Source organism: Oncorhynchus mykiss, chromosome 15 (assembly GCF_057628025.1).
Source record: "Oncorhynchus mykiss isolate SJ-2025 chromosome 15, ASM5762802v1, whole genome shotgun sequence".
In the NCBI taxonomy this organism is placed as follows: Eukaryota; Metazoa; Chordata; class Actinopteri; order Salmoniformes; family Salmonidae; genus Oncorhynchus; species Oncorhynchus mykiss.
In genome coordinates this window covers 4197501-4225000 of record NC_143036.1, presented here as the reverse complement: position 1 = coordinate 4225000, position 27500 = coordinate 4197501, and the positions used below count along the sequence as shown (strand labels likewise).

Here is a 27500-nt window from a genome sequence, read left to right as displayed (position 1 = left end):
CAGAAGATCTGTAAGAGAGCTACTGGCCGCCCGCGCTGCGACCTCATCCAGGCCATGTACAAGACGGAGTTCGCCAGGCTGAACGGGGACGTGAGGCTGCTGACCCCTGAGGTGGTAGAGGGCTGGTCTGACCTGGTGCACTGCCCCTCCCAGAGGCTGCTGGACAGGGTGGTGCGACGTTATGCCGAAACCAAAGACTCTGGCAGCTTCCTGCTGAAGAACCTGAAGGACACCGAGAGGATGCAGTTACTGATGACCCTGGCCTTCAACCCTGAGCCCCTCGTTCTACAGGTAGGAACTAAAACCTTTTAATACCCTGTTCTCTTCTACAGGGATTCATCTGTATTGTTATTTGTGTTTGAGATGGACGACATTGTACTTCAGGTAGAGGTCACTTTTTAATTTCCGTCTTCGACTTCTGTTTATTTTTAATGGCCTTCCCTTGTCTTCGTTGTTTTGTCTGGTGTTATTGACTTCTACGTGAGATGATAAAACTATAGAGGACTGCAGACACTGGCATGTCCAAATGAAACCAGTGGAATCCCATGGCCTGTTAGCCACACCTTTCTGCCACAGAGCCATCTAGTGGAATCCCAAGAGGCCTGTTAGCCACACCTTTCTGCCACAGAGCCATCTAGTGGAATCCCAAGAGGCCTGTTAGCCACACCTTTCTGCCACTGAGCCATCTAGTGGAATCCCAAGAGGCCTGTTAGCCACACCTTTCTGCCACTGAGCCATCTAGTGGAATCCCAAGAGGCCTGTTAGCCACAGAGCCATCTAGTGGAATCCCAAGAGGCCTGTAAGCCACACCTTTCTGCCACTCAGCCATCTAGTGGAATCCCAAGAGGCCTGTTAGCCACACCTTTCTGCCACAGAGCCATCTAGTGGAATCCCAAGAGGCCTGTTAGCCACACCTTTCTGCCACAGAGCCATCTAGTGGAATCCCAAGAGGCCTGTTAGCCACACCTTTCTGCCACTGAGCCATCTAGTGGAATCCCAAGAGGCCTGTTAGCCACAGAGCCATCTAGTGGAATCCCAAGAGGCCTGTAAGCCACACCTTTCTGCCACTGAGCCATCTAGTGGAATCCCAAGAGGCCTGTTAGCCACACCTTTCTGCCACAGAGCCATCTAGTGGAATCCCAAGAGGCCTGTTAGCCACACCTTTCTGCCACAGAGCCATCTAGTGGAATCCCAAGAGGCCTGTTAGCCACACCTTTCTGCCACTGAGCCATCTAGTGGAATCCCAAGAGGCCTGTTAGCCACACCTTTCTGCCACTGAGCCGTCTAGTGGAATCCCAAGAGGCCTGTTAGCCACACCTTTCTGCCACTGAGCCATCTAGTGGAATCCCAAGAGGCCTGTTAGCCACACCTTTCTGCCACTCAGCCATCTAGTGGAATCCCAAGAGGCCTGTTAGCCACACCTTTCTGCCACAGAGCCATCTAGTGGAATCCCAAGAGGCCTGTTAGCCACACCTTTCTGCCACAGAGCCATCTAATGGAATCCCAAGAGGCCTGTTAGCCACACCTTTCTGCCACTGAGCCATCTAGTGGAATCCCAAGAGGCCTGTCAGCCACACCTTTCTGCCACTGAGCCGTCTAGTGGAATCCCAAGAGGCCTGTTAGCCACACCTTTCTGCCACTGAGCCATCTAGTGGAATCCCAAGAGGCCTGTTAGCCACACCTTTCTGCCACTGAGCCATCTAGTGGAATCCCAAGAGGCCTGTTAGCCACACCTTTCTGCCACTGAGCCATCTAGTGGAATCCCAAGAGGCCTGTTAGCCACACCTTTCTGCCACTGAGCCATCTAGTGGAATCCCAAGAGGCCCGGTTAGCCACACCTTTCTGCCACTGAGCCGTCTATATACAGGGCCATCGTAAAGTATTGAAATGTTTCACAGCTCTTGACGTTTCCACATTTTGTTGTTACAGCCTGAGCTTCCTTGTCTCATTGTGCACCAGCGACTCCTGTGGCGGGCCGGGCGCAGTGCGCGCTAACCAAGGTTGCCAGGTGCACGGTGTAGCCTCCGACACATTGGTGCGGCTGGTTTCCGGGTGGGGATGCGCGCTGTGTTAAGAAGCAGTGCGGCTTGGTTGGGTTGTGTATCGGAGGACGAATGACTTTCAACCTTCGTCTCTCCCGAGCCCGTACGGGAGTTGTAGCGATGAGACAAGATAGTAGCTACTAAAACAATTGGACACCACGAAATTGGGGAGAAAATAAACATTTACGGGGTAAAAAAAGAAAAAGAAAGGCTGAAATGCCAATAAGTTTTCAAGTTCAGGAGTAGAAATGTGCTCAACAAGTCACATAATAGTTGCATGGACTCATTCTGTGTGCGATAAGTGTTTAACATGAATGTTGAATGACTACCTCATCTCTGTACCCAACACGTTTAATTATCTGTAAGGTCCCTCAGTCGAGCAGTGAATTTCATACCACAAATACCAGGGAGGTTTTCCAATGACTCGCAGAGAAGGGCACCTATTGGTAGATGGGTGAAAATAAACTTAAAAGGCAGACACTGAATATCTCGTTGATGATGGTGAAGTTATTAATTAACCTCTGGTTGGTGTATGAATAAACCCGGTCACCACAAAGATACAGGCTTCCTTTCTAACTCAGTTGCTGGAGAGAAAGGAAACTGCTCAGGGATTTCACCATGAGGCCAATGGTGACTTTAAAACAGTTACAAAGTTGAATGGCTGTGATAGGAGAAAACTGAGGATGGATCAACAACATTGTAGTTACTCCACAATACTAACCTACTTGACAGTGAAAAGAAGGAAGCCTGTACAGAATTTAAATATTCTACAACTTGCAACAAAACATGTAATTAATACTGAAAATGTGGCAAATCTAATACGTTTTTGTCTTGTATACAAAGTGTTGTGTTTGGGGAAAATCCAATACAACACATTACTGAGTACACCTCTCCATATTTTCAAGCATAGTGGTGGCTGCATCATGTTATGGGTATGTTTTGTAATCGTTAAGGACTGGGGAGTTTTTCAGGAACAGAATGGAGCCGGCTAAGCACCTAACACACAATAACAAAGCTACACTGGAGTTGCTTACCAAGACGACAGTGAATGTTCCTGAGTGGCCGAGTTAGTTTTGACTTAAATAACCTTGAAAATCTATGACGAGGCCTGAAAATGGTTGTCTAGCAATGATCAATAACCAATTTGACAGAGCTTGAAGAATGTTGAAAATAACAATTTGCCAATGTTGCACAATTCATGTGTGGAAAGCTCTTAGAGACTTACCCAGAAAGACTCACAGCTGCAATTGCTGCCGAAGGTGATTCTAACAGACTCAGGGGGTTGAATACTTACCGAATCAATATACACTATATATACTTAAGTATGTGTACATCCCTTCACACTTGTAGATTAGACTATTTCAGCCTCATCCGTTGCTGACGGGTGTATAAAATTGAGCACACAGCCATGCAATCTCCATAGACAAACATTGGCAGTAGAATGGCCTTACTGAAGAGCTCAGTGACTGTAAACTTGGCACCGTCATGGGATGCCACCTTTCCAATAAGTCAGTTCGTCAAATTTATGCCCTGCTAGAGATGCCCCGGTCAACTGTAAGTGCTGTTATTGTGAAGTGGAAACGTCTAGGAGCAGCAACGGCTTAGCCCCGAAGTGGTAGGCCACACAATCTCACAGAGCGGGACCGCTGCAACACTCACTACCGAGTTCCAAACTGCCTCTTGAAGAAACGTCAGCACAACAATGGTTCATTGGGAGCTTCATGAAATGGGTTTCTATGACCGAACAGCTGCACACAAGCCTAAGATCACCATGCGCAATGCCAAGTGTTGGCTGGAGTGGTGTAAAGCTCGCCGCCATTGGCCTCTGGAGCAGTGGAAACGCGTTCTCTTTTGTGATGAGTCACGCTTCACCATCTGGCAGTCAGATCTGGGTTCGGCGGATACCAGGATACCGCTACCTGCCCGAATGCATAGTGCCAACTATAAAGTTTGATGGAGGAAGAATAATGTTCTGGGACTGTTTTTCAAGGTCCGGGCTAGGTCCCATAGTTCCAGTGTAGGGAAATCTTACTGCTACAGCATACAATGACATTCTAGACAATTCTACTTTGTGGCAACAGTTTGGGGAAGGCCCTTTCCTGTTTCAGCGTGAATGACAGTGTACCAAGCAAGGTCCATGAAGAAATGGTTGGCGAGATCATTGTGGAAGAACTTGACTGGCCTGCACAGAGCCCTGACATCAACCTCATTTGGGATGAGTTGGAACGCCGACTGCAATCCAGGCCTAATCGCCCACCATCAGTGTTCGCTTCGGTGGCCTGAAACGCTCCACAATTAAACTCGTGATGATTGTACATCCGGTAAGAAAAGTCAAAAATTAAATTCAACGTCAATATGGAGTAAAACCAAATGTAAACGTCCAAAATGGCCAGAAACAAAGTACCTTCTTCTGAAACTCGTCAGTCTATTCTTGTTCTGTGAAATGAAGGCTATTCCATGTGAGAAATTGCCAAGGAACTGAAAATCTCATACAACACTGTGTACTACTCCCTTCACAGAACTGTCTCTAACCAGAAGGTCCCGGTGCACAACTGAGCAAGAGGACAAGTACATTAGTGTGTCTAGTTTGAGAAACAGCCGCCTCACAAGTCCTCAACTGACAGCTTCATTAAATAGTACCTGCAAAACACCAGTCTCAACGTCAACAGTGAAGAGACGACTCCGGGATGCTGGCCTTCGAGGCAGAGTTCCTCTGTCCAGTCTCAATGTCAACAGTGAAGAGGTGACTCTGGGATGCTGGCCTTCTAGGCAGAGTTCCTCTATCCAGTCTCAATGGCAACAGTGAAGAGGCGACTCCGGGATGCTGGCCTTCTAGGCTGAGTTCCTCTGTCCAGTGTCTGTGTTCTTTTGCCCATCTCAATCTTTTCTTTTTATTAGCCAGTCTGAGATATGGCTTCTTTTTTTTTTTTTTCAACTCTGCCTAGAAGGCCAGAATCCCAGAGTCACCTTTCCACTGTTGATGCCAAACCCTCTGTAAATTACAGGGCATGAATCCTCTTCCTTCTTCCGGCGTAGATCTTTAGCATAGTCACTTAGTATCGATCAGACCCGCCCCAAAACCAACCTGCAGATTCTTCAGCCTGGCCTATTCAACCTCAGGAGGCTGAAGACATTTGGCTTGGGCAAAAAATGACCCCTCCCCCCCCAAAAAAAATGTGTATATGTGTGTATTATTATTGTTGTTGTTGTTATTTATTATTAGACAGTCGTTTACATATTTGTCTTGTTACTAAGTAGATTTGTTGTATTCTTTTTTTTGGGGGGGGGACATTCTTGAAAAGGAGATGGCACATCAAGAGTTCATGCTGCTGATTTGTCACCTCCTCCAGTATGGATCAAGGGTAACAGTGCTGTGTTGGTGACATCCCTCAAAGCTGAGAGATTTACCTGGTGCTGCTGTGTTACTGCACATTTAACATTCAAGGCAGGTTTAAATTATTCAAAGTGCATCTGATGGTCTTTTGGAGAGAAAAAAAGACAAAAAACAAAACAACTATTACATCTGTGTTAGTCCTTGAGGTTTCAGACGTTTTTTAGGAAGCGAAAGAAACTACTTTTGAAACGGAGGTCAGGAAAAACTATTTCTGTCTCTTCTGCTTTAACCATTATTCTGTTACACAGTGTTTCTTAATACTGGTCCTGGGGACCAACAAGCTGTTACACAGTGTTTCTTAATACTGGTCCTGGGGACCAACAAGCTGTTACACAGTGTTTCTTAATACTGGTCCTGGGGACCAACAAGCTGTTACACAGTGTTTCTTAATACTGGTCCTGGGGACCAACAAGCTGTTACACAGTATCTCTTAATACTGGTCCTGGGGACCAACAAGCTGTTACACAGTGTTTCTTAATACTGGTCCTGGGGACCAACAAGCTGTTACAGTGTTTCTTAATACTGGTCCTGGGGACCAACAAGCTGTTACACAGTGTTTCTTAATACTGGTCCTGGGGACCAACAAGCTGTTACAGTGTTTCTTAATACTGGTCCTGGGGACCAACAAGCTGTTACAGTGTTTCTTAATACTGGTCCTGGGGACCAACAAGCTGTTACACAGTGTTTCTTAATACTGGTCCTGGGGACCAACAAGCTGTTACACAGTGTTTCTTAATACTGGTCCTGGGGACCAACAAGCTGTTACAGTGTTTCTTAATACTGGTCCTGGGGACCAACAAGCTGTTACACAGTGTTTCTTAATACTGGTCCTGGGGACCAACAAGCTGTTACACAGTGTTTCTTAATACTGGTCCTGGGGACCAACAAGCTGTTACACAGTGTTTCTTAATACTGGTCCTGGGGACCAACAAGCTGTTACAGTGTTTCTTAATACTGGTCCCGGGGACCAACAAGCTGTTACAGTGTTTCTTAATACTGGTCCTGGGGACCAACAAGCTGTTACACAGTGTTTCTTAATACTGGTCCTGGGGACCAACAAGCTGTTACACAGTGTTTCTTAATACTGGTCCTGGGGACCAACAAGCTGTTACACAGTGTTTCTTAATACTGGTCCTGGGGACCAACAAGCTGTTACAGTGTTTCTTAATACTGGTCCTGGGGACCAACAAGCTGTTACAGTGTTTCTTAATACTGGTCCTGGGGACCAACAAGCTGTTACAGTGTTTCTTAATACTGGTCCTGGGGACCAACAAGCTGTTACAGTGTTTCTTAATACTGGTCCCGGGGACCAACAAGCTGTTACACAGTGTTTTTGTTTTCAAATGTTAGTCATTTAGCAGACACTCTTATCCAGAGTGACTTACAGTAGTGAGTGCCAATTCTTTTGTGAGAATCAAACCCTGGCGAGCGCCAGGCTCTTCCAACGGCCACCCAGGTAGATGACTTAACTTTTTAGTTTCCTAGCTAGTGGAATCAGGTGTGAAAACTACACCACTTTAGATCCCAGGGTGAAGAAACAGTAGAGGATCACTTTCTGACCAACCCTGAGCCCCTTTTCCACCCAAAGCGTCATACTGGAGTAAAAGTAAAGATACCTTCATAGAAAAGTATTTAAAATTAGTCAACCAGTAAAATACTATTTGAGTAAAAGTATTTGGTTTTAAATTTACTTAAGTATCAAAAGTAAATGTAATTCCTAAAATATACTTCAGTAAGAGTATGAATATATTTTGACAAAATCCTGATATAAAGCAAAACCTTACGGTACCTTTTTACGTTACAGATAACCAGTTACACTCCAACACTCAGACATCATTTACTAATGACGCATCTCTGTTTAGTGAGTCCTCCAGATCAGAGGCAGTAGACCAGGGATATTCTCTGTTTAGTGAGTCCTCCAGATCAGAGACAGTAGTGATGACCAGGGATGTTCTCTGTTTAGTGAGTCCTCCAGATCAGAGGCAGTAGGTATGACCAGGGATGTTCTCTGTTTAGTGAGTCCCATAGATCAGAGGCAGTAGGGATGACCAGGGATGTTCTCTGTTTAGTGAGTCCTCCAGATCAGAGGCAGTAGGGATGACCAGGGATGTTCTCTGTTTAGTGAGTCCACCAGATCAGAGGCAGTAGGGATGACCAGGGATGTTCTCTGTTTAGTGAGTCCTCCAGATCAGAGGCAGTAGGTATGACCAGGGATGTTCTCTGTTTAGTGAGTCCTCCAGATCAGAGGCAGTAGGGATGACCAGGGATGTTCTCTGTTTAGTGAGTCCTCCAGATCAGAGGCAGTAGGTATGACCAGGGATGTTCTCTGTTTAGTGAGTCCTCCAGATCAGAGGTAGTAGGGATGACCAGGGATGTTCTCTGTTTAGTGAGTCCTCCAGATCAGAGGCAGTAGGGATGATCAGGGATGTTCTCTGTTTAGTGAGTCCTCCAGATCAGAGGCAGTAGGGATGACCAGGGATGTTCTCTGTTTAGTGAGTCCTCCAGATCAGAGGCAGTAGACCAGGGATATTCTCTGTTTAGTGAGTCCTCCAGATCGGAGGCAGTAGACCAGGGATGTTCTCTGTTTAGTGAGTCCTCCAGATCAGAGGCAGTAGGGATGACCAGGGATGTTCTCTGTTTAGTGAGTCCACCAGATCAGAGGCAGTAGGGATGATCAGGGATGTTCTCTGTTTAGTGAGTCCTCCAGATCAGAGGCAGTAGGGATGACCATGGATGTTCTCTGTTTAGTGAGTCCTCCAGATCAGAGGTAGTAGGGATGACCAGGGATGTTCTCTGTTTAGTGAGTCCTCCAGATCAGAGGCAGTAGGGATGACCAGGGATGTTCTCTGTTTAGTGAGTCCTCCAGATCAGATTATAGCACCACTCTCTCCAGTCATTTCCCCCGGTGATTTACAACCAACCAACCAACCAATCAATTGCAATTTCATGTGACATTGACCGTGTCTCGTGAAGGGTCAGGACAACAATGAGACGTTCAATATGTGCCGTAACCTCCAATCCCTAACTCAGCCGACACCTCCAGGCATCTGGGAGGACAAAGGCGAAATCAGCCTTTTTAGTCCAGTCAATCTATAAAATCTTATTAGCCTTGTGTGGTCTCCATCCCCCCCTCTATCTCTCTCTCTCTCTCTCCCTGTCTTTCCATCCTTTTTTGTTGGGGGGGACAATGTTTATGGTCCCTTTTCAAAAAGCCAAATGTCTTACCACATTCTGTTGGCATTCGCTCCTCTTTATATAGACATTGTCTAGCCGCAACTGAGCAAGGGACATTCAACTTTGACCCCGTTGTTCAACAGCAAGCTCTACATTTCTTCCGACAAATGCACTGCTTTAATGTGTGTTAATGTGTTCATTTTCCTGTTATGGTGAATTACAAAAAATTGTCTACAGTTAAACTCCAAAACATTGTCAGATATGTTCAGGTCATTAAGCTATATGAGCTGCCTAGCCAACCAAATAGTTATAATTTATTCAGCTTTTAATTATATATATATATTTTTTTTTCAATAATCGCTGACCTGGCTTTCAAGTCTCAGCCAATGAAAATACCCTTTTTTTGTTCAAAATGTTACCAGAACCAACGTGCATGTCGTCTTCTACTGACCATCTTCTGGTATCCCATATTCTAGAACATTACCACATGTTACCAGAGCCACGTCATCTTCTACTGACCATCTTCTGGTATCCCATATTCTAGAACATTACCACATGTTACCAGAACCACGTCATCTTCTACTGACCATCTTCTGGTATCCCATATTCTAGAACATTACCACATGTTACCAGAACCACGTCGTCTTCTACTGACCATCTTCTGGTATCCCATATTCTAGAACATTACCACATGTTACCAGAACCAACGTTGTCTTCTACTGACCATCTTCTGGTATCCCATATTCTAGAACATTACCACATGTTACCAGAACCAACGTTGTCTTCTACTGACCATCTTCTGGTATCCCATATTCTAGAACATTACCACATGTTACCAGAACCAACGTTGTCTTCTACTGACCATCTTCTGGTATCCCATATTCTAGAACATTACCACATGTTACCAGAACCACATCGTCTTCTACTGACCATCTTCTGGAATCCCATATTCTAGAACATTACCACATGTTACCAGAACCACGTCATCTTCTACTGACCATCTTCTGGTATCCCATATTCTAGAACATTACCACATGTTACCAGAACCAACGTTGTCTTCTACTGACCATCTTCTGGTATCCCATATTCTAGAACATTACCACATGTTACCAGAACCAACGTTGTCTTCTACTGACCATCTTCTGGTATCCCATATTCTAGAACATTACCACATGTTACCAGAACCAACGTGCACGTTGTCTTCTACTGACCATCTTCTGGTATCCCATATTCTAGAACATTACCACATGTTACCAGAACCACATCGTCTTCTACTGACCATCTTCTGGTATCCCATATTCTAGAACATTACCACATGTTACCAGAACCACGTCATCTTCTACTGACCATCTTCTGGTATCCCATATTCTAGAACATTACCACATGTTACCAGAACCAACGTTGTCTTCTACTGACCATCTTCTGGTATCCCATATTCTAGAACATTACCACATGTTACCAGAACCACATCGTCTTCTACTGACCATCTTCTGGTATCCCATATTCTAGAACATTACCACATGTTACCAGAACCACGTCATCTTCTACTGACCATCTTCTGGTATCCCATATTCTAGAACATTACCACATGTTACCAGAACCACATCGTCTTCTACTGACCATCTTCTGGTATCCCATATTCTAGAACATTACCACATGTTACCAGAACCACGTCATCTTCTACTGACCATCTTCTGGTATCCCATATTCTAGAACATTACCACATGTTACCAGAACCAACGTTGTCTTCTACTGACCATCTTCTGGTATCCCATATTCTAGAACATTACCACATGTTACCAGAACCAACGTGCACGTTGTCTTCTACTGACCATCTTCTGGTATCCCATATTCTAGAACATTACCACATGTTACCAGAACCAACGTTGTCTTCTACTGACCATCTTCTGGAATCCCATATTCTAGAACATTACCACATGTTACCAGAACCAACGTGCATGTTGTCTTCTACTGACCATCTTCTGGTATCCCATATTCTAGAACATTACCACATGTTACCAGAACCACGTCATCTTCTACTGACCATCTTCTGGTATCCCATATTCTAGAACATTACCACATGTTACCAGAACCAACGTTGTCTTCTACTGACCATCTTCTGGTATCCCATATTCTAGAACATTACCACATGTTACCAGAACCAACGTGCACGTCGTCTTCTACTGACCATCTTCTGGTATCCCATATTCTAGAACATTATCACATGTTACCAGAACCAACGTTGTCTTCTACTGACCATCTTCTGGTATCCCATATTCTAGAACATTACCACATGTTACCAGAACCAACGTTGTCTTCTACTGACCATCTTCTGGTATCCCATATTCTAGAACATTACCACATGTTACCAGAACCACGTCATCTTCTACTGACCATCTTCTGGTATCCCATATTCTAGAACATTACCACATGTTACCAGAACCAACGTTGTCTTCTACTGACCATCTTCTGGTATCCCATATTCTAGAACATTACCACATGTTACCAGAACCAACGTGCACGTTGTCTTCTACTGACCATCTTCTGGTATCCCATATTCTAGAACATTACCACATGTTACCAGAACCAACGTTGTCTTCTACTGACCATCTTCTGGAATCCCATATTCTAGAACATTACCACATGTTACCAGAACCAACGTGCATGTTGTCTTCTACTGACCATCTTCTGGTATCCCATATTCTAGAACATTACCACATGTTACCAGAACCACGTCATCTTCTACTGACCATCTTCTGGTATCCCATATTCTAGAACATTACCACATGTTACCAGAACCAACGTTGTCTTCTACTGACCATCTTCTGGTATCCCATATTCTAGAACATTACCACATGTTACCAGAACCAACGTGCACGTCGTCTTCTACTGACCATCTTCTGGTATCCCATATTCTAGAACATTATCACATGTTACCAGAACCAACGTTGTCTTCTACTGACCATCTTCTGGTATCCCATATTCTAGAACATTACCACATGTTACCAGAACCAACGTTGTCTTCTACTGACCATCTTCTGGTATCCCATATTCTAGAACATTACCACATGTTACCAGAACCACGTCATCTTCTACTGACCATCTTCTGGTATCCCATATTCTAGAACATTACCACATGTTACCAGAACCAACGTTGTCTTCTACTGACCATCTTCTGGAATCCCATATTCTAGAACATTACCACATGTTACCAGAACCAACGTGCATGTTGTCTTCTACTGACCATCTTCTGGTATCCCATATTCTAGAACATTACCACATGTTACCAGAACCACGTCATCTTCTACTGACCATCTTCTGGTATCCCATATTCTAGAACATTACCACATGTTACCAGAACCAACGTTGTCTTCTACTGACCATCTTCTGGTATCCCATATTCTAGAACATTACCACATGTTACCAGAACCACGTCATCTTCTACTGACCATCTTCTGGTATCCCATATTCTAGAACATTACCACATGTTACCAGAACCAACGTTGTCTTCTACTGACCATCTTCTGGTATCCCATATTCTAGAACATTACCACATGTTACCAGAACCAACGTTGTCTTCTACTGACCATCTTCTGGTATCCCATATTCTAGAACATTACCACATGTTACCAGAACCAACGTTGTCTTCTACTGACCATCTTCTGGTATCCCATATTCTAGAACATTACCACATGTTACCAGAACCAACGTGCACGTTGTCTTCTACTGACCATCTTCTGGTATCCCATATTCTAGAACATTACCACATGTTACCAGAACCAACGTTGTCTTCTACTGACCATCTTCTGGCGTCCGATATTCTAGAACATTACCATCTCATTTAACTCTTAAACACAAGCCCACTGCTAGTGATGAGCCAGACTAATCTCTCTCTATATATACTGTATATGTTTCAAGCCAACGTGGATCTAGTTGCTAGACGATGAGGTAGAACCGTTGAATAGTTATGACCTGTGTCTGTCTGACGCCAACTGTTTTGAACATAACGCTAGCCTTTCCTATTAGTAGTATTTTCCTACTAGTTTTCCTCAGAACGCCTTTCCACTTTGTTCAGATGTTGAAATCATGTAGCCTACCGTTTTCCTCAGAATGAAAAATGAGTTTCCGTACAGAAATCTTTCTTTAATGCTAATTTACAGATTCCGTCACACACAGACTAGACGGCTAGCTGCACAAACAGTGGGGCAAAAAAAGCTGAAGTGTACCTATGATGAAAATTACAGGCCTCTCTCATCTTTTTAAGTGGGAGAACTTGCACAATTGGTTGCTGACTAAATACTTTTTTGCCCCACTGTGTATATATATATATATATACTGTACGTCTGTGGCAGAAAATTCTTCTAGCAGTACGCGGTGGAAACTGAGCATTTATTTTCATGTTGGTTGATACTCCCATCTGAGTAGGGGTCTGCTCTGTTGTAAATGTTGGTTGATACTCCCATCTGAGTAGGGGTCTGCTCTGTTGTAAATGTTGGTTGATACTCCCATCTGAGTAGGGGTCTGCTCTGTTGTAAATGTTGGTTGATACTCCCATCTGAGTAGGGGTCTGCTCTGTTGTAAATGTTGGTTGATACTCCCATCTGAGTAGAGGTCTGCTCTGTTGTAAATGTTGGTTGATACTCCCATCTGAGTAGAGGTCTGCTCTGTTGTAAATGTTGGTTGATACTCCCATCTGAGTAGAGGTCTGCTCTGTTGTAAATGTTGGTTGACACTCCCATCTGAGTAGAGGTCTGCTCTGTTGTAAATGTTGGTTGATACTCCCATCTGAGTAGAGGTCTGCTCTGTTGTAAATGTTGGTTGACACTCCCATCTGAGTAGAGGTCTGCTCTGTTGTAAATGTTGGTTGATACTCCCATCTGAGTAGAGGTCTGCTCTGTTGTAAATGTTGGTTGACACTCCCATCTGAGTAGAGGTCTGCTCTGTTGTAAATGTTGGTTGACACTCCCATCTGAGTAGAGGTCTGCTCTGTTGTAAATGTTGGTTGATACTCCCATCTGAGTAGAGGTCTGCTCTGTTGTAAATGTTGGGAGTTTGGACATATTAAAAGGTTATCATTACAAAGGTTCAATTCTCCTCTATTACAGGACATAATGTGTTTCTGTGTGACTGATTCTGTTGGACCAAACATCAAACGGCTTTATTGTCCGAGAGAAAGAAATGATTGTTATTTGTTTAGAATTGAACCTTTGTTTCCCCAAAGCAGTAGTCATTTAAACCAAAACAAATGTTTACCTTTTATTTAACTAGGCAAGTCAGTTAATAACAAATTGTTATTTACAATGACGGCCTACACCTGGCCAAACCCAACTGTGCGCTGCCCTATGGGACTCCCAATCACGGCCGGTTGTGATACAGCCTGAAATCGAACCAAGGTATCTGTAGTGACGCCTCTAGCACTGAGATGCAGAGCCTTAGATCGCGGAACCACTCAGGAGTCCAGTGATCTTTCGTAGGTGTGAGTGGCAGGGGGAGGGGCTTGGTGTGGAAGGGGAGGGGCTTGGTGTCTGTGAGTGGCAGGGGAGGGGCTTGGTGTCTGTGTGAGTGATAGGGGGAGGGGCTTGGTGTCTGTGTGTGAGTGGCAGGGGGAGGGGCTTGGTGTCTGTGAGTGGCAGGGGGAGGGGCTTGGTGTGGAAAGGGAGGGGCTTGGTGTCTGTGTGAGAATGGCAGGGGGAGGGGCTTGGTGTCTGTGTGAGTGGCAGGGGGGGGGCTTGATGTGGAAGGGGAGGGGCTTGGTGTCTGTGTGAGTGGAAGGGGGAGGGGCTTTGTGTCTGTGTGAGTGGCAGGGGGAGGGGCTTGGTGTATGTGTGTGAGTGGCAGGGGGAGGGGCTTGGTGTCTGTGTGAGTGGCAGGGGGAGGGGCTTGGTGTCTGTGTGAGTGGCAGGGGGAGGGGCTTGGTGTCTGTGTAAGTGGCAGGGAGAGGGGCTTGGTGTCTGTGTGTGAGTGGCAGGGGGAGGGGCTTGGTGTCTGTGTGTGAGTGGCAGGGGGAGGGGCTTGGTGTGGAAGGGGAGGGGCTTGGTGTCTGTGTGAGTGGCAGGGGGAGGGGCTTGGTGTGAGTGGCAGGGGGAGGGGCTTGGTGTGAGTGGCAGTGGGAGTGGCTTGGTGTGGAAGGGGAGGGGCTTGGTGTGAGTGGCAGGGGGAGGGGCTTGGTGTGAGTGGCAGGGTGCACAGCACAGACGAGACCAAAAATGACAGACGCTCATACGTTTTTTTTTTACAATAACGTGTTTCTTACAGGCATTTGCAACATTGCGCTAAAACATACATTTGAATGAATCATATTAATGTGATATATCGCCCAGCCCTACTAGGAAGTTGCTTTTAGTTACCTGGCTAGATTGACCTATAACCCTAAATACCGTTTTAGACAGATGGGGGCCGATCCACCTCAAAGAGCATCAGCAAGAGGCTTGACACCCACCATCACAGATTGTTCTGAAATCATTTCCCGTTGTTAGAAACATGTTCAGTTAGCGTTCCTGAAACATTCTTTTGATGAAATGTAATTTAATCTCTGAGAAATTAAGTTAATTCTGTTGCACCCAAATTGTTATGTTTTTATGCGTAGGATTCAGATTATATTTAGTAGATATTAGGGGTGTAACGGTTCACCAAATTTACAGTTCGGCGCAACAACAGTTCAGACGTGGTAGGCCACACAAGGTCGCAGGATTTTTACGAGTTATTCATTCCCTCTATTCGTTCCCTCTATTTGTTCCCTCTATTCGTTCCCTCTATTCGTTCCCTCTATTTGTTCCCTCTCTTCGTTCCCTCTCTTCGTTCCCTCTCTTCGTTCCCTCTCCTTACTATGTCAAGTAGGAGCGAAGGATACCGCCCTGTGTTTTTTGTGTTGCTGGCTTGCAGCGAAATCACTCTCCGTTGAGCAAGTAGACTGTATCACGGTGACATCCAGATGGTCACTACCACCATTACAAGTTATTTATTGTGTAGGATCCTATTCTCAATAAAAAAATCTAATTGGATGGAACAAATTTGCCCACGTTTGCCTCCGCCGGTGACGTGCATCCAGCTGGCTGATGTGAACACTGGTGGTCATTCCCACGGGCTTGTCGTGACGTTGGCGAACTGGCTTGTCACGGCTCCATCCAGATGACCAATACTACTAAGTTATTTCTCCCATTTGAAATAAACATCGGTTTTAATTAGCCTCATGCCGCTGCTGCTGTTGCCAGCTCTCCAGCATTAGCTAGTTAGCTGGGAACTAAAGGCTCATCGGGATGACTGACTGAATCCAATCCGTTCATCTACACACTCTGCTCTCAGCCGCACGACATGCGTGCATCGGGCATGTCCGTATCGTCTCTCACGGGACAGAGAGGAGAGCAGTGGGTTGTGGGGAGGCAGTAGGCCACGAGGTGGGGATTGGAGAGAGGCTGGGAGAGAGGCTGGCAGAGAGGCTGGCAGAGAGGCTGGCAGAGAGGCTGGGGGTGTTTGAGTGCCTTTAACTCTTCAGAGTCCCGACTCTGTCCGGGAATCATTGGATAAACATGAGAATTTGCTGAGAGACGGAGGGGAGGGGGGGGGGGGGGGGGGGCAGTTAGCAGCACTAGACTAAAGAATGAACGCCGTTTGTGGAAATATGGCACACAATATGTACTGTAAAGTCTTCCAAGAACGCAAGTCTCTCTCCAACTGAACGTTTTAGTCGTTAGCTCCTACGCCTACTGTATATAGTGGAATAACAGCGAGTTAGTCAATTGGTAGGCTATTGATCCCTGACATCCTACTTCAAAACCTACGTTCCTGTGACGGTACGAGTCTGTCAGGGTCCTGGAAATAATCTGCTGATTCCCGTATTGATTTATCCTTTAATGCAATACTTTTGACCAGAGGCCTGTGGTGGTTGTTGTGGTTGTTCTCCTACCTCTCGCTGAACAGCTCTGTTACGAGAACAACTTCTGTTTCCATAATGGGTCTGTTCTGTTTCCAGCTCTCTGAAGCGACAGACTGTCATGGGTCTGTTGTGTTTCCAGCTCTCTGAAGCGACAGACTGTCATGGGTCTGTTGTGTTTCCAGCTCTCTGAAGCGACAGGCTGTCATGGGTCTGTTGTGTTTCCAGCTCTCTGAAGCGACAGACTGTCATGGGTCTGTTGTGTTTCCAGCTACAGACTGTAATGGGTCTGTTGTGTTTCCAGCTACAGACTGTCATGGGTCTGTTGTGTTTCCAGCTACAGACTGTCATGGGTCTGTTGTGTTTCCAGCTCTCTGAAGCGACAGACTGTCATGGGTCTGTTGTGTTTCCAGCTACAGACTGTCATGGGTCTGTTGTGTTTCCAGCTACAGACTGTAATGGGTCTGTTGTGTTTCCAGCTACAGACTGTCATGGGTCTGTTGTGTTTCCAGCTACAGACTTTCATGGGTCTGTTGTGTTTCCAGCTACAGACTGTAATGGGTCTGTTGTGTTTCCAGCTACAGACTGTCATGGGTCTGTTGTGTTTCCAGCTACAGACTGTAATGGGTCTGTTGTGTTTCCAGCTACAGACTGTCATGGGTCTGTTGTGTTTCCAGCTACAGACTGTCATGGGTCTGTTGTGTTTCCAGCGACAGACTGTAATGGGTCTGTTGTGTTTCCAGCTACAGACTGTCATGGGTCTGTTGTGTTTCCAGCTACAGACTGTAATGGGTCTGTTGTGTTTCCAGCTACAGACTGTAATGGGTATGTTGTGTTTCCAGCTACAGACTGTAATGGGTCTGTTGTGTTTCCAGCTACAGACTGTCATGGGTCTGTTGTGTTTCCAGCTACAGACTGTAATGGGTCTGTTGTGTTTCCAGCTACAGACTGTCATGGGTCTGTTGTGTTTCCAGCTACAGACTGTCATGGGTCTGTTGTGTTTCCAGCTACAGACTGTCATGGGTCTGTTGTGTTTCCAGCGTCTGACTGTCATGGGTCTGTTGTGTTTCCAGCTCTTTGAAGCGACAGACTGTCATGGGTCTGTTCTGTATCTGAGAGCTGGGTAAACTAGACTCTCTTTGTCAGTGGAAAACAGTAATCTTTGTTTGGCCCACAACGCCTTTTCTGCCTGCGCTGTTGAATTGAAGAGGCACTCTCAACCCGGTCATGCGGAAGACCATTTGGCTTTCAAGGAATATATATTTTTGGAAGACAAAACAAAGGAAGAGCGCAGGACAAGGGTCTCCTTGTGAAAAGTGAGGTTCCAACGTGACTGTTTTTGTTGTGTTTTGTTTTCACGACACCTTGTGTTTTTTTCTGAGTTCTGTAGGAGTTTTTCCCTTCCCCAAAAAATTGCATCATTGCCTATAATAAGTCATTTCATTATGTGTGTGTGCCAATGTGATACCAGAACACTGCTTGATGGAATGTGACTTCCTGTTAGGTTTCTCAGCCCTTCACTTCCTTTACAGAGAAATGCACCAACTGAGGTCTGCTCAAATATTGGCCAGGACTTTCTTTTAAAATTCCATTTGCCTTTGTCTGCTGGTCTTCCTCTGGCTGGCTGTCTGGAGGAGGGATGGAGAGATGGAGGGATGGAGGGATGGAGAGATGGGGGGATGGAGAGATGGAGGGATGGGGGGATGGAGAGATGGAGAGATGGAGAGGTGGAGAGATGGAGGGATGGAGAGATGGGGGGGATGGAGAGATGGGGGGGATGGAGAGATGGGGGGGATGGAGAGATGGGGGGGATGGAGAGATGGAGAGATGGAGAGATGGAGAGGTGGAGAGATGGAGAGATGGAGGGATGGAGAGATGGATGGATGGAGAGATGGAGGGATGGAGAAAGAAGAGGGAAGTGAACCGTCAGGTGAAGGTCATATTTAATACATTCTTCCAGGCTGGTTAGCTGGTTAAATTGGCGCCTATCCGGACTTAAATTAGCACGACCCACCCATCGCTTCCTGAGAGCATGTGACTGCGGTAACTCTGCGAGCCAAAGTCATGTCTGCTCAGTGAAGCCCGCAATAGGACATGACAGGCCTGTGGGGTTAACTCAGTCAAGGGTACAGCACTCATCTCCTCCAGACTAAAATCTGTGCTAGAGACGCTGGTCCCATACCCCCCCCCAGCGCCTCCTTCTCACTTCACCTGACATGAAAGAACACGTCGTCTTCAAACGCTGGAAGCAAAACCAAGGGTAGGAAGGGGGAGAGAGCTGAGGGAAAGAGATGGGGGGGGGGGGCACACGCACAACAGAGTAAAGCCTGGAGGGACGAGGAACAGAAGAGGTTAATGACTTGGACTACCAGCGAGCGGAACGAATGGTCGTTGTCACTAATCAAATAAAAACCAGGGCTTTGCTCTCCCATAAATATCTGACCTAGTATACTTGGCATTGAGGATTATGGTTTACATTGGGTTTGTTTCAGGGGGAGGGAGAGGGAGGTGGGAGGTTGAAGGAGGTGGAGAGGGACGGGAGGAGGGGGGACTGGGAGAGGGAGGTGGAGAGGGAGGTGGAGAGGGACGGGAGGAGGGGGGACTGGGAGAGGGACGGGAGGAGGGGGGACTGGGAGAGGGAGGTGGAGAGGGACGGGAGGAGGGGGGACTGGGAGAGGGAGGTGGAGAGGGACGGGAGGAGGGGGGACTGGGAGAGGGAGGTTGGAGAGGGACGGGAGGAGGGGGGACTGGGAGAGGGAGAGGGAGGTGGAGAGGGAGAGGGAGGTGGGGAGGGAGGGGAGGAGGGGGGACTGGGAGAGGGAGGTGGAGAGGGAGAGGGAGGTGGAGAGGGAGGGGAGGAGGGGGGACTGGGAGAGGGAGGTGGAGAGGGAGGTGGGGGGGAGAGGTTTTTGGTTTACATTGGGTTTGTTTCAGGGGGAGGGAGAGGGAGGTGGAGAGGGACGGGGAGGAGGGGGGACTGGGAGAGGGAGGTGGAGAGGGAGGTGGGGGGGAGAGGTTTATGGTTTACATTGGGTTTGTTTCAGGGGGAGGGAGAGGGAGGTGGAGGGGAGGAGGTGAGAGGGAGGTGGGGAGGGTGGGGGGGTGGGGAGAGGGGTGGGAGGAGGTGGAGAGGGAGTGGGGGGAGAGGTTTAGGTTTACCTGGATTGTAGGGAGAACTCAACCTAATGCTCATCCTGCTTTCACGAAACAAACCCAATGTAAACCATAAACCTCTCCCTCTCCACCTCCCTCCCCACCTCCCTCTCCACCTCCCTCTCCACCTCCCACCTCCCTCTCCATCTCCCCTCCCAGTCCCCCTCCTCCTGTCCCTCTCCACCTCCCACCTCCCTCTCCACCTCCCTCTCCACCTCCCCCTCCCAGTCCCCCCTCCTCCTGTCCCTCTCCACCTCCCACCTCCCTCTCCACCTCCCCCTCCCAGTCCCCCTCCTCCTGTCCCTCTCCACCTCCCCCTCCCTCTCCATCTCCCCCTCCCAGTCCCCCCTCCTCCTGTCCCTCTCCACCTCCCTCTTCACCTCCCCCTCCCAGTCCCCCCTCCTCCTGTCCCTCTCCACCTCCCACCTCCCTCTCCATCTCCCCCTCCCAGTCCCCCCTCCTCCTGTCCCTCTCCACCTCCCACCTCCCTCTCCACCTCCCTCTCCACCTCCCCCTCCCAGTCCCCCCTCCTCCTGTCCCTCTCCACCTCCCACCTCCCTCTCCACCTCCCCCTCCCAGTCCCCCCTCCTCCTGTCCCTCTCCACCTCCCCCTCCCTCTCCATCTCCCCCTCCCAGTCCCCCCTCCTCCTGTCCCTCTCCACCTCCCTCTTCACCTCCCCCTCCCAGTCCCCCCCTCCTCCTGTCCCTCTCCACCTCCCACCTCCCTCTCCATCTCCCCCTCCCAGTCCCCCCTCCTCCTGTCCCTCTCCACCTCCCTCTCCACCTCCCCCTCCCAGTCCCCCCTCCTCCCGTCCCTCTCCACCTCCCTCTCCACCTCCCCCTCCCAGTCCCCCCTCCTCCCGTCCCTCTCCACCTCCCCCTCCCAGTCCCCCCCTCCTCCCGTCCCTCTCCACCTCCCCCTCCCAGTCCCCCCTCCTCCCGTCCCTCTCCACCTCCCCCTCCCAGTCCCCCCTCCTCCCGTCCCTCTCCGCCTCCCCCTCCCAGTCCCCCCTCCTCCTGCCCCTCTCCACCTCCCAGTCCCCCCTCCTCCGTCCCTCTCCACCTCCTTCAACCTCCCACCTCCCTCTCCCTCCCCCTGAAACAAACCCAATGTAAACCATAATCCTCAATGCCAAGTATACTAGGTCAGATATTTATGGGAGAGCAAAGCCCTGGTTTTTATTTGATTAGCAGTGGGCTGTGTACAGTAGCAGTGTACAGTAACAGTGGGCTGTGTACAGTATCAGTGTACAGTAGCAGTGTACAGTAGCAGTGGGCTGTGTACAGTAACAGTGTACAGTAACAGTGTACAGTAACAGTGTACAGTAGCAGTGGGCTGTGTACAGTAGCAGTGGGCTGTGTACAGTAGCAGTGTGCTGTGTACAGTAGCAGTGGGCTGTGTACAGTAACAGTGGGCTGTGTACAGTAACAGTGTACAGTAACAGTGGGCTGTGTACAGTAGCAGTGGGCTGTGTACAGTAGCAGTGGGCTGTGTACAGTAACAGTGTACAGTAACAGTGTACAGTAACAGTGGGCTGTGTACAGTAGCAGTGGGCTGTGTACAGTAACAGTGGGCTGTGTACAGTAACAGTGTACAGTAACAGTGTACAGTAGCAGTGGGCTGTGTACAGTAGCAGTGGGCTGTGTACAGTAACAGTGGGCTGTGTACAGTAACAGTGTACAGTAACAGTGGGCTGTGTACAGTAACAGTGTACAGTAACAGTGGGCTGTGTACAGTAGCAGTGTACAGTAACAGTGGGCTGTGTACATTATCAGTGTACAGTAGCAGTGTACAGTAGCAGTGTACAGTAGCAGTGGGCTGTGTACAGTAACAGTGTACAGTAACAGTGTACAGTAGCAGTGGGCTGTGTACAGTAGCAGTGGGCTGTGTACAGTAGCAGTGTGCTGTGTACAGTAGCAGTGGGCTGTGTACAGTAACAGTGGGCTGTGTACAGTAACAGTGTACAGTAACAGTGGGCTGTGTACAGTAGCAGTGGGCTGTGTACAGTAGCAGTGGGCTGTGTACAGTAACAGTGTACAGTAACAGTGTACAGTAACAGTGGGCTGTGTACAGTAGCAGTGGGCTGTGTACAGTAACAGTGGGCTGTGTACAGTAACAGTGTACAGTAACAGTGTACAGTAGCAGTATGCTGTGTACAGTAGCAGTGGGCTGTGTACAGTAACAGTGGGCTGTGTACAGTAACAGTGTACAGTAACAGTGGGCTGTGTACAGTAACAGTGTACAGTAGCAGTGGGCTGTGTACAGTAACAGTGGGCTGTGTACAGTAACAGTGGGCTGTGTACAGTAGCAGTGGGCTGTGTACAGTAACAGTGTACAGTAACAGTGTACAGTAACAGTGGGCTGTGTACAGTAACAGTGGGCTGTGTACAGTAGCAGTGGGCTGTGTACAGTAACAGTGGGCTGTGTACAGTAACAGTGTACAGTAACAGTGTACAGTAACAGTGGGCTGTGTACAGTAACAGTGTACAGTAACAGTGTACAGTAACAGTGGGCTGTGTACAGTAACAGTGGGCTGTGTACAGTAGCAGTGGGCTGTGTACAGTAACAGTGGGCTGTGTACAGTAGCAGTGGGCTGTGTACAGTAGCAGTGTACAGTAACAGTGGGCTGTGTACAGTAGCAGTGGGCTGTGTACAGTAACAGTGTACAGTAACAGTGGGCTGTGTACAGTAGCAGTGGGCTGTGTACAGTATCAGTGGGCTGTGTACAGTAACAGTGTACAGTATCAGTGGGCTGTGTACAGTAACAGTGAGCTGTGTACAGTAACAGTGTACAGTATCAGTGGGCTGTGTACAGTAACAGTGGGCTGTGTACAGTAACAGTGTACAGTATCAGTGGGCTGTGTACAGTAACAGTGGGCTGTGTACAGTAACAGTGTACAGTAGCAGTGGGCTGTGTACAGTATCAGTGGGCTGTGTACAGTAACAGTGTACAGTAACAGTGTACAGTAACAGTGTACAGTAACAGTGTACAGTAGCAGTGTACAGTAGCAGTGTACAGTAACAGTGTACAGTAACAGTGTACAGTATCAGTGGGCTGTGTACAGTAACAGTGGGCTGTGTACAGTAACAGTGTACAGTAACAGTGGGCTGTGTACAGTAGCAGTGGGCTGTGTACAGTAACAGTGGGCTGTGTACAGTAACAGTGTACAGTAACAGTGTACAGTAACAGTGGGCTGTGTACAGTAACAGTGGGCTGTGTACAGTAACAGTGGGCTGTGTACAGTAACAGTGGGCTGTGTACAGTAACAGTGTACAGTAGCAGTGGGCTGTGTACAGTAACAGTGGGCTGTGTACAGTAACAGTGTACAGTAGCAGTGGGCTGTGTACAGTAACAGTGGGCTGTGTACAGTAGCAGTGGGCAGTGTACAGTAACAGTGGGCTGTGTACAGTAACAGTGTACAGTAACAGTGGGCTGTGTACAGTAACAGTGGGCTGTGTACAGTAACAGTGGGCTGTGTACAGTAACAGTGGGCTGTGTACAGTATCAGTGGGCTGTGTACAGTAGCAGTGTACAGTAACAGTGGGCTGTGTACAGTAACAGTGTACAGTAACAGTGGGCTGTGTACAGTAACAGTGGGCTGTGTACAGTAACAGTGGGCTGTGTACAGTAGCATTGGGCTGTGTACAGTAACAGTGGTCTGTGTACAGTGACAGTGGGCTGTGTACAGTAACAGTGGGCTGTGTACAGTAACAGTGGGCTGTGTACAGTAACAGTGGGCTGTGTACAGTAGCAGTGGGCTGTGTACAGTAACAGTGGGCTGTGTACAGTAGCAGTGGGCTGTGTACAGTAACAGTGGGCTGTGTACAGTAACAGTGTACAGTAGCAGTGGGCTGTGTACAGTAACAGTGGGCTGTGTACAGTGACAGTGGGCTGTGTACAGTAACAGTGGGCTGTGTACAGTAACAGTGGGCTGTGTACAGTAACAGTGGGCTGTGTACAGTAACAGTGTACAGTAATAGTGGGATGTGTACAGTAGCAGTGGGCTGTGTACAGTAGCAGTGGGCTGTGTACAGTAACAGTGTACAGTAACAGTGGGCTGTGTACAGTAACAGTGTACAGTAGCAGTGGGCTGTGTACAGGAGCAGTGGGCTGTGTACAGTAGCAGTGGGCTGTGTACAGTAGCAGTGGACTGTGTACAGTAGCAGTGGGCTGTGTACAGTAACAGTGTACAGTAACAGTGGGCTGTGTACAGTAACAGTGGGCTGTGTACAGTAACAGTGGGCTGTGTACAGTAACAGTGGGCTGTGTACAGTAGCAGTGGGCTGTGTACAGTAACAGTGGGCTGTGTACAGTAACAGTGGGCTGTGTACAGTAACAGTGGGCTGTGTACAGTAACAGTGGGCTGTGTACAGTAACAGTGTACAGTAACAGTGTACAGTAGCAGTGTGCTGTGTACAGTAGCAGTGGGCTGTGTACAGTAGCAGTGGGCTGTGTACAGTAGCAGTGGGCTGTGTACAGTAGCAGTGGGCTGTGTACAGTAGCAGTGGGCTGTGTACAGTAACAGTGGGCTGTGTACAGTAGCAGTGGGCTGTGTACAGTAGCAGTGGACTGTGTACAGTAGCAGTGCGCTGTGTACAGTAACAGTGTACAGTAACAGTGGGCTGTGTACAGTAACAGTGGGCTGTGTACCGTAACAGTGGGCTGTGTACAGTAACAGTGGGCTGTGTACAGTAACAGTGGGCTGTGTACAGTAACAGTGGGCTGTGTACAGTAACAGTGGGCTGTGTACAGTAACAGTGTACAGTAACAGTGTACAGTAGCAGTGTGCTGTGTACAGTAGCAGTGGGCTGTGTACAGTAGCAGTGGGCTGTGTACAGTAGCAGTGGGCAGTGTACAGTAGCAGTGGGCAGTGTACAGTAGCAGTGGGCTGTGTACAGTAGCAGTGGGCTGTGTACAGTAACAGTGGGCTGTGTACAGTAGCAGTGGGCTGTGTACAGTAGCAGTGGGCTGTGTACAGTAGCAGTGGGCTGTGTACAGTAGCAGTGGGCTGTGTACAGTAACAGTGGGCTGTGTACAGTAGCAGTGGGCTGTGTACAGTAGCAGTGGGCTGTGTACAGTAGCAGTGGGCTGTGTACAGTAGCAGTGGGCTGTGTACAGTAGCAGTGCTCTACGTGAAGTCAGAGCTCTGTGTGGGTTTTTGACTGACAGCCGTTGTGAACGTGAGCCCTGCTCGTGACCACATGCTCCTTATACTTCTGCACGTGTTGATGTCTGCGTGTTTATCGAGAGGTGTCTATGTGTTCTGAAAGATGATCGGTATAATAAATACTGCTTTAAGGTCGTACGAGTGAAGTTCAAACGAGCGTATGTTTTGTTTTAATAGAGTTGTAATCTTTATATGCATTCAGAAACCATCCAGACTTTTTATCCCACATTTTGTTACGTTACAGCCTTATTTGATTCTAAAATGTATTTAAAAAAAAATGGTTTTCCTGAGTGCTCTGGAGAAGGTTTTTGGCGAGCTCCAAGCAGGCTGTCATGCGCCTTTTACTGAGGAGTGACTTCCGTCTGGCCACTCTACCATAAAGGCCTTATTAGTGGAGTGCTGCAGAGAAGGTTGTCCTTCTGGAAGGTTCTCCCATGTCCACAGAGGAACTCTGGAGCTCTGTCAGAGTGACCATCGGGTTCTTGGTCACCTCCCTGACCAAGGCTCTTCTCCCCCGATTGCTCAGTTTGGCCGGGCGGCCAGCTCTAGGAAGAGTCTTGGTGGTTCCAAACTTCTGCCATTTTAGAATGATGGAGGTCACAGTGTTCTTGGGGACCTTTAATGCTGCAGAATGATGGAGGCCACTGTGTTCTTGGGGACCTTCAATGCTGCAGAAATGTTTTGGTACCCTTCCCCAGATCTGTGCCTCAACACAATCCTGTCTCGGAGCTCTATGGACAATTCCTTCGACCTCATACGAATTGGTTTTTGCTCTGACATGCACTGTCAACTGTGGGACCTTATATAGACAGGTGTGTGCCTTTCCAAATCCAAATCTTGTCCAATGAATTGAATTTACCACAGGTGGACTCCAATCAAGTTTTAGAAACATCAAGGATGATCAATGGAAACAGGATGCACCCGAGGATCTGATTACTTATATTTTTCACTCTGTCATTATGGGGGTATTGTGATGTCATTAGGGGGGTATTGTGATGTCATTATGGGGGTATTGTGATGTCATTATGGTGCTATTATGATGTCATTATGGTGGTATTGTGATGTCATTATGGTGCTATTGTGATGTCATTATGGGGGTTTTGTGATGTCATTATGGTGCTATTGTGATGTCATTATGGGGGTATTGTGATGTCATTATGGGGGTTTTGTGATGTCATTATGGTGCTATTGTGATGTCATTATGGGGGTATTGTGATGTCATAATGGGGGTATTGTGATGTCATTATGGTGGTATTGATGATGCTATTATGGGGGTATTGTGATGTCATTATGGGGGTATTGTGATGTCATAATGGGGTATTGTGTGTAGATTGATGAGGGAAAAACTATGTAATCAATTTTAGAAGAAGGCTGTAACAAATAATTCAAGTGATCTGAATACTTTCCGAATGCACCTGTAGGCCAATTTTCACGAGTGTAAGGGGTTAAGTTGTTACTAGTGTGCGATTAGCATCTTTTGTTTTGGAGTCTGGTGCCGATGCTGTGTAAGTACATCAGTGAGGCTTAACCAGGGGCGTTCATTATTCTGCTGGATCTTCATGTACTGACTGAATCATGTGAGGAGAAGACCGAGTTATTTAGGCTGCTGCTGGGAGGGAGGGGGTCCACTGGGGGAGACTGAGTGTAGAGGGGGTGCTGGTCCACTGGGGGTGACTGGGTGTAGAGGGGGGGTCTGCTGGTCCACTGGGGGAGACTGAGTGTAGAGGGGGGTCCACTGGGGGAGACTGAGTGTAGAGGGGGGGTGCTGGTCCACTGGGGGAGACTGAGTGTAGAGGGTGGGGGTCTCTCAACAGAGACACACAGCTGTGTTTGGTTCGTTAAATGTCGGTGGCTGTTCCTGTGGCCTCTCGCTCCCTCCCTACTCTCTCACTTTCTTTCTCTCGCTGTCTCGCTCTCTCTCTCTCTCTCTTTCTCTTTCTAGTGTAGTAGAGTTCCCAAGTGGCCCTCTATCCCCTATCTAGAGTTCCCAAGTGGCCCTCTATCCCATATCTAGAGTTCCCAAATGGCCCCCTATCCCCTATGTCGAGTTCCCAAATGGCCCCTATCCCCTATGTAGTGTTCCCAAATGGCCCCCTATCCCCTATGTAGAGTTCCCAAATGGCCCCCTATCTATAGTTCCCAAATGACTCCCTATGTAGAGTTCCCAAATTGCCCCCTATCCCCTATGTAGAGTTCCCAAATGGCCTCTATCCCCTATGTAGAGTTCCCAAATGGCCCCCTATCCCCTATGTCGAGTTCCCAAATGGCCCCCTATCCCCTATGTAGAGTTCCCAAATGCCCCCCTATCCCCTATGTAGAGTTCCCAAATGGCCCCCTATCTAGAGTTCCCAAATGGCCCCCTATCTAGAGTTCCCAAATGGTCCTCTATCCCCTATTTAGAGTTCCCAAATGGTCCTCTATCCCCTATTTAGAGTTCCCAAATGGCCCTCTATCCCATATCTAGAGTTCCCAAATGACCCCCTTTGTAGAGTTCCCAAATGGCCCCCTATCTAGAGTTCCCAAATGGCCCCCTATCTAGAGTTCCCAAATGGCCCCCTATCTAGAGTTCCCAAATGGCCCCCTATCTAGAGTTCCCAAATGGCCCCCTATCTAGAGTTCCCAAATGGCCCCCTATGTAGAGTTCCCAAATGGCCCCCTATCCCCTATGTAGAGTTCCCAAATGGCCCCCTATCTATAG

At 47.8% G+C, this 27500-nt stretch overlaps 1 protein-coding gene across 1 annotated transcript in view; it reads left to right on the top strand.

Moving 5' to 3' along the window:
- The window catches only part of LOC110489523 (divergent protein kinase domain 2A), a 101080-nt gene that overhangs the window by 34503 nt on the left and 39077 nt on the right, over positions 1-27500 (top strand). The window contains exon 2 of the mRNA XM_090199060.1: positions 1-291. This exon is cut by the window's left edge and continues 562 nt beyond it. Within this exon, the coding sequence (XP_090055186.1) occupies positions 1-291 (291 nt within the window). The remainder of the gene's footprint in view (positions 292-27500) is intronic.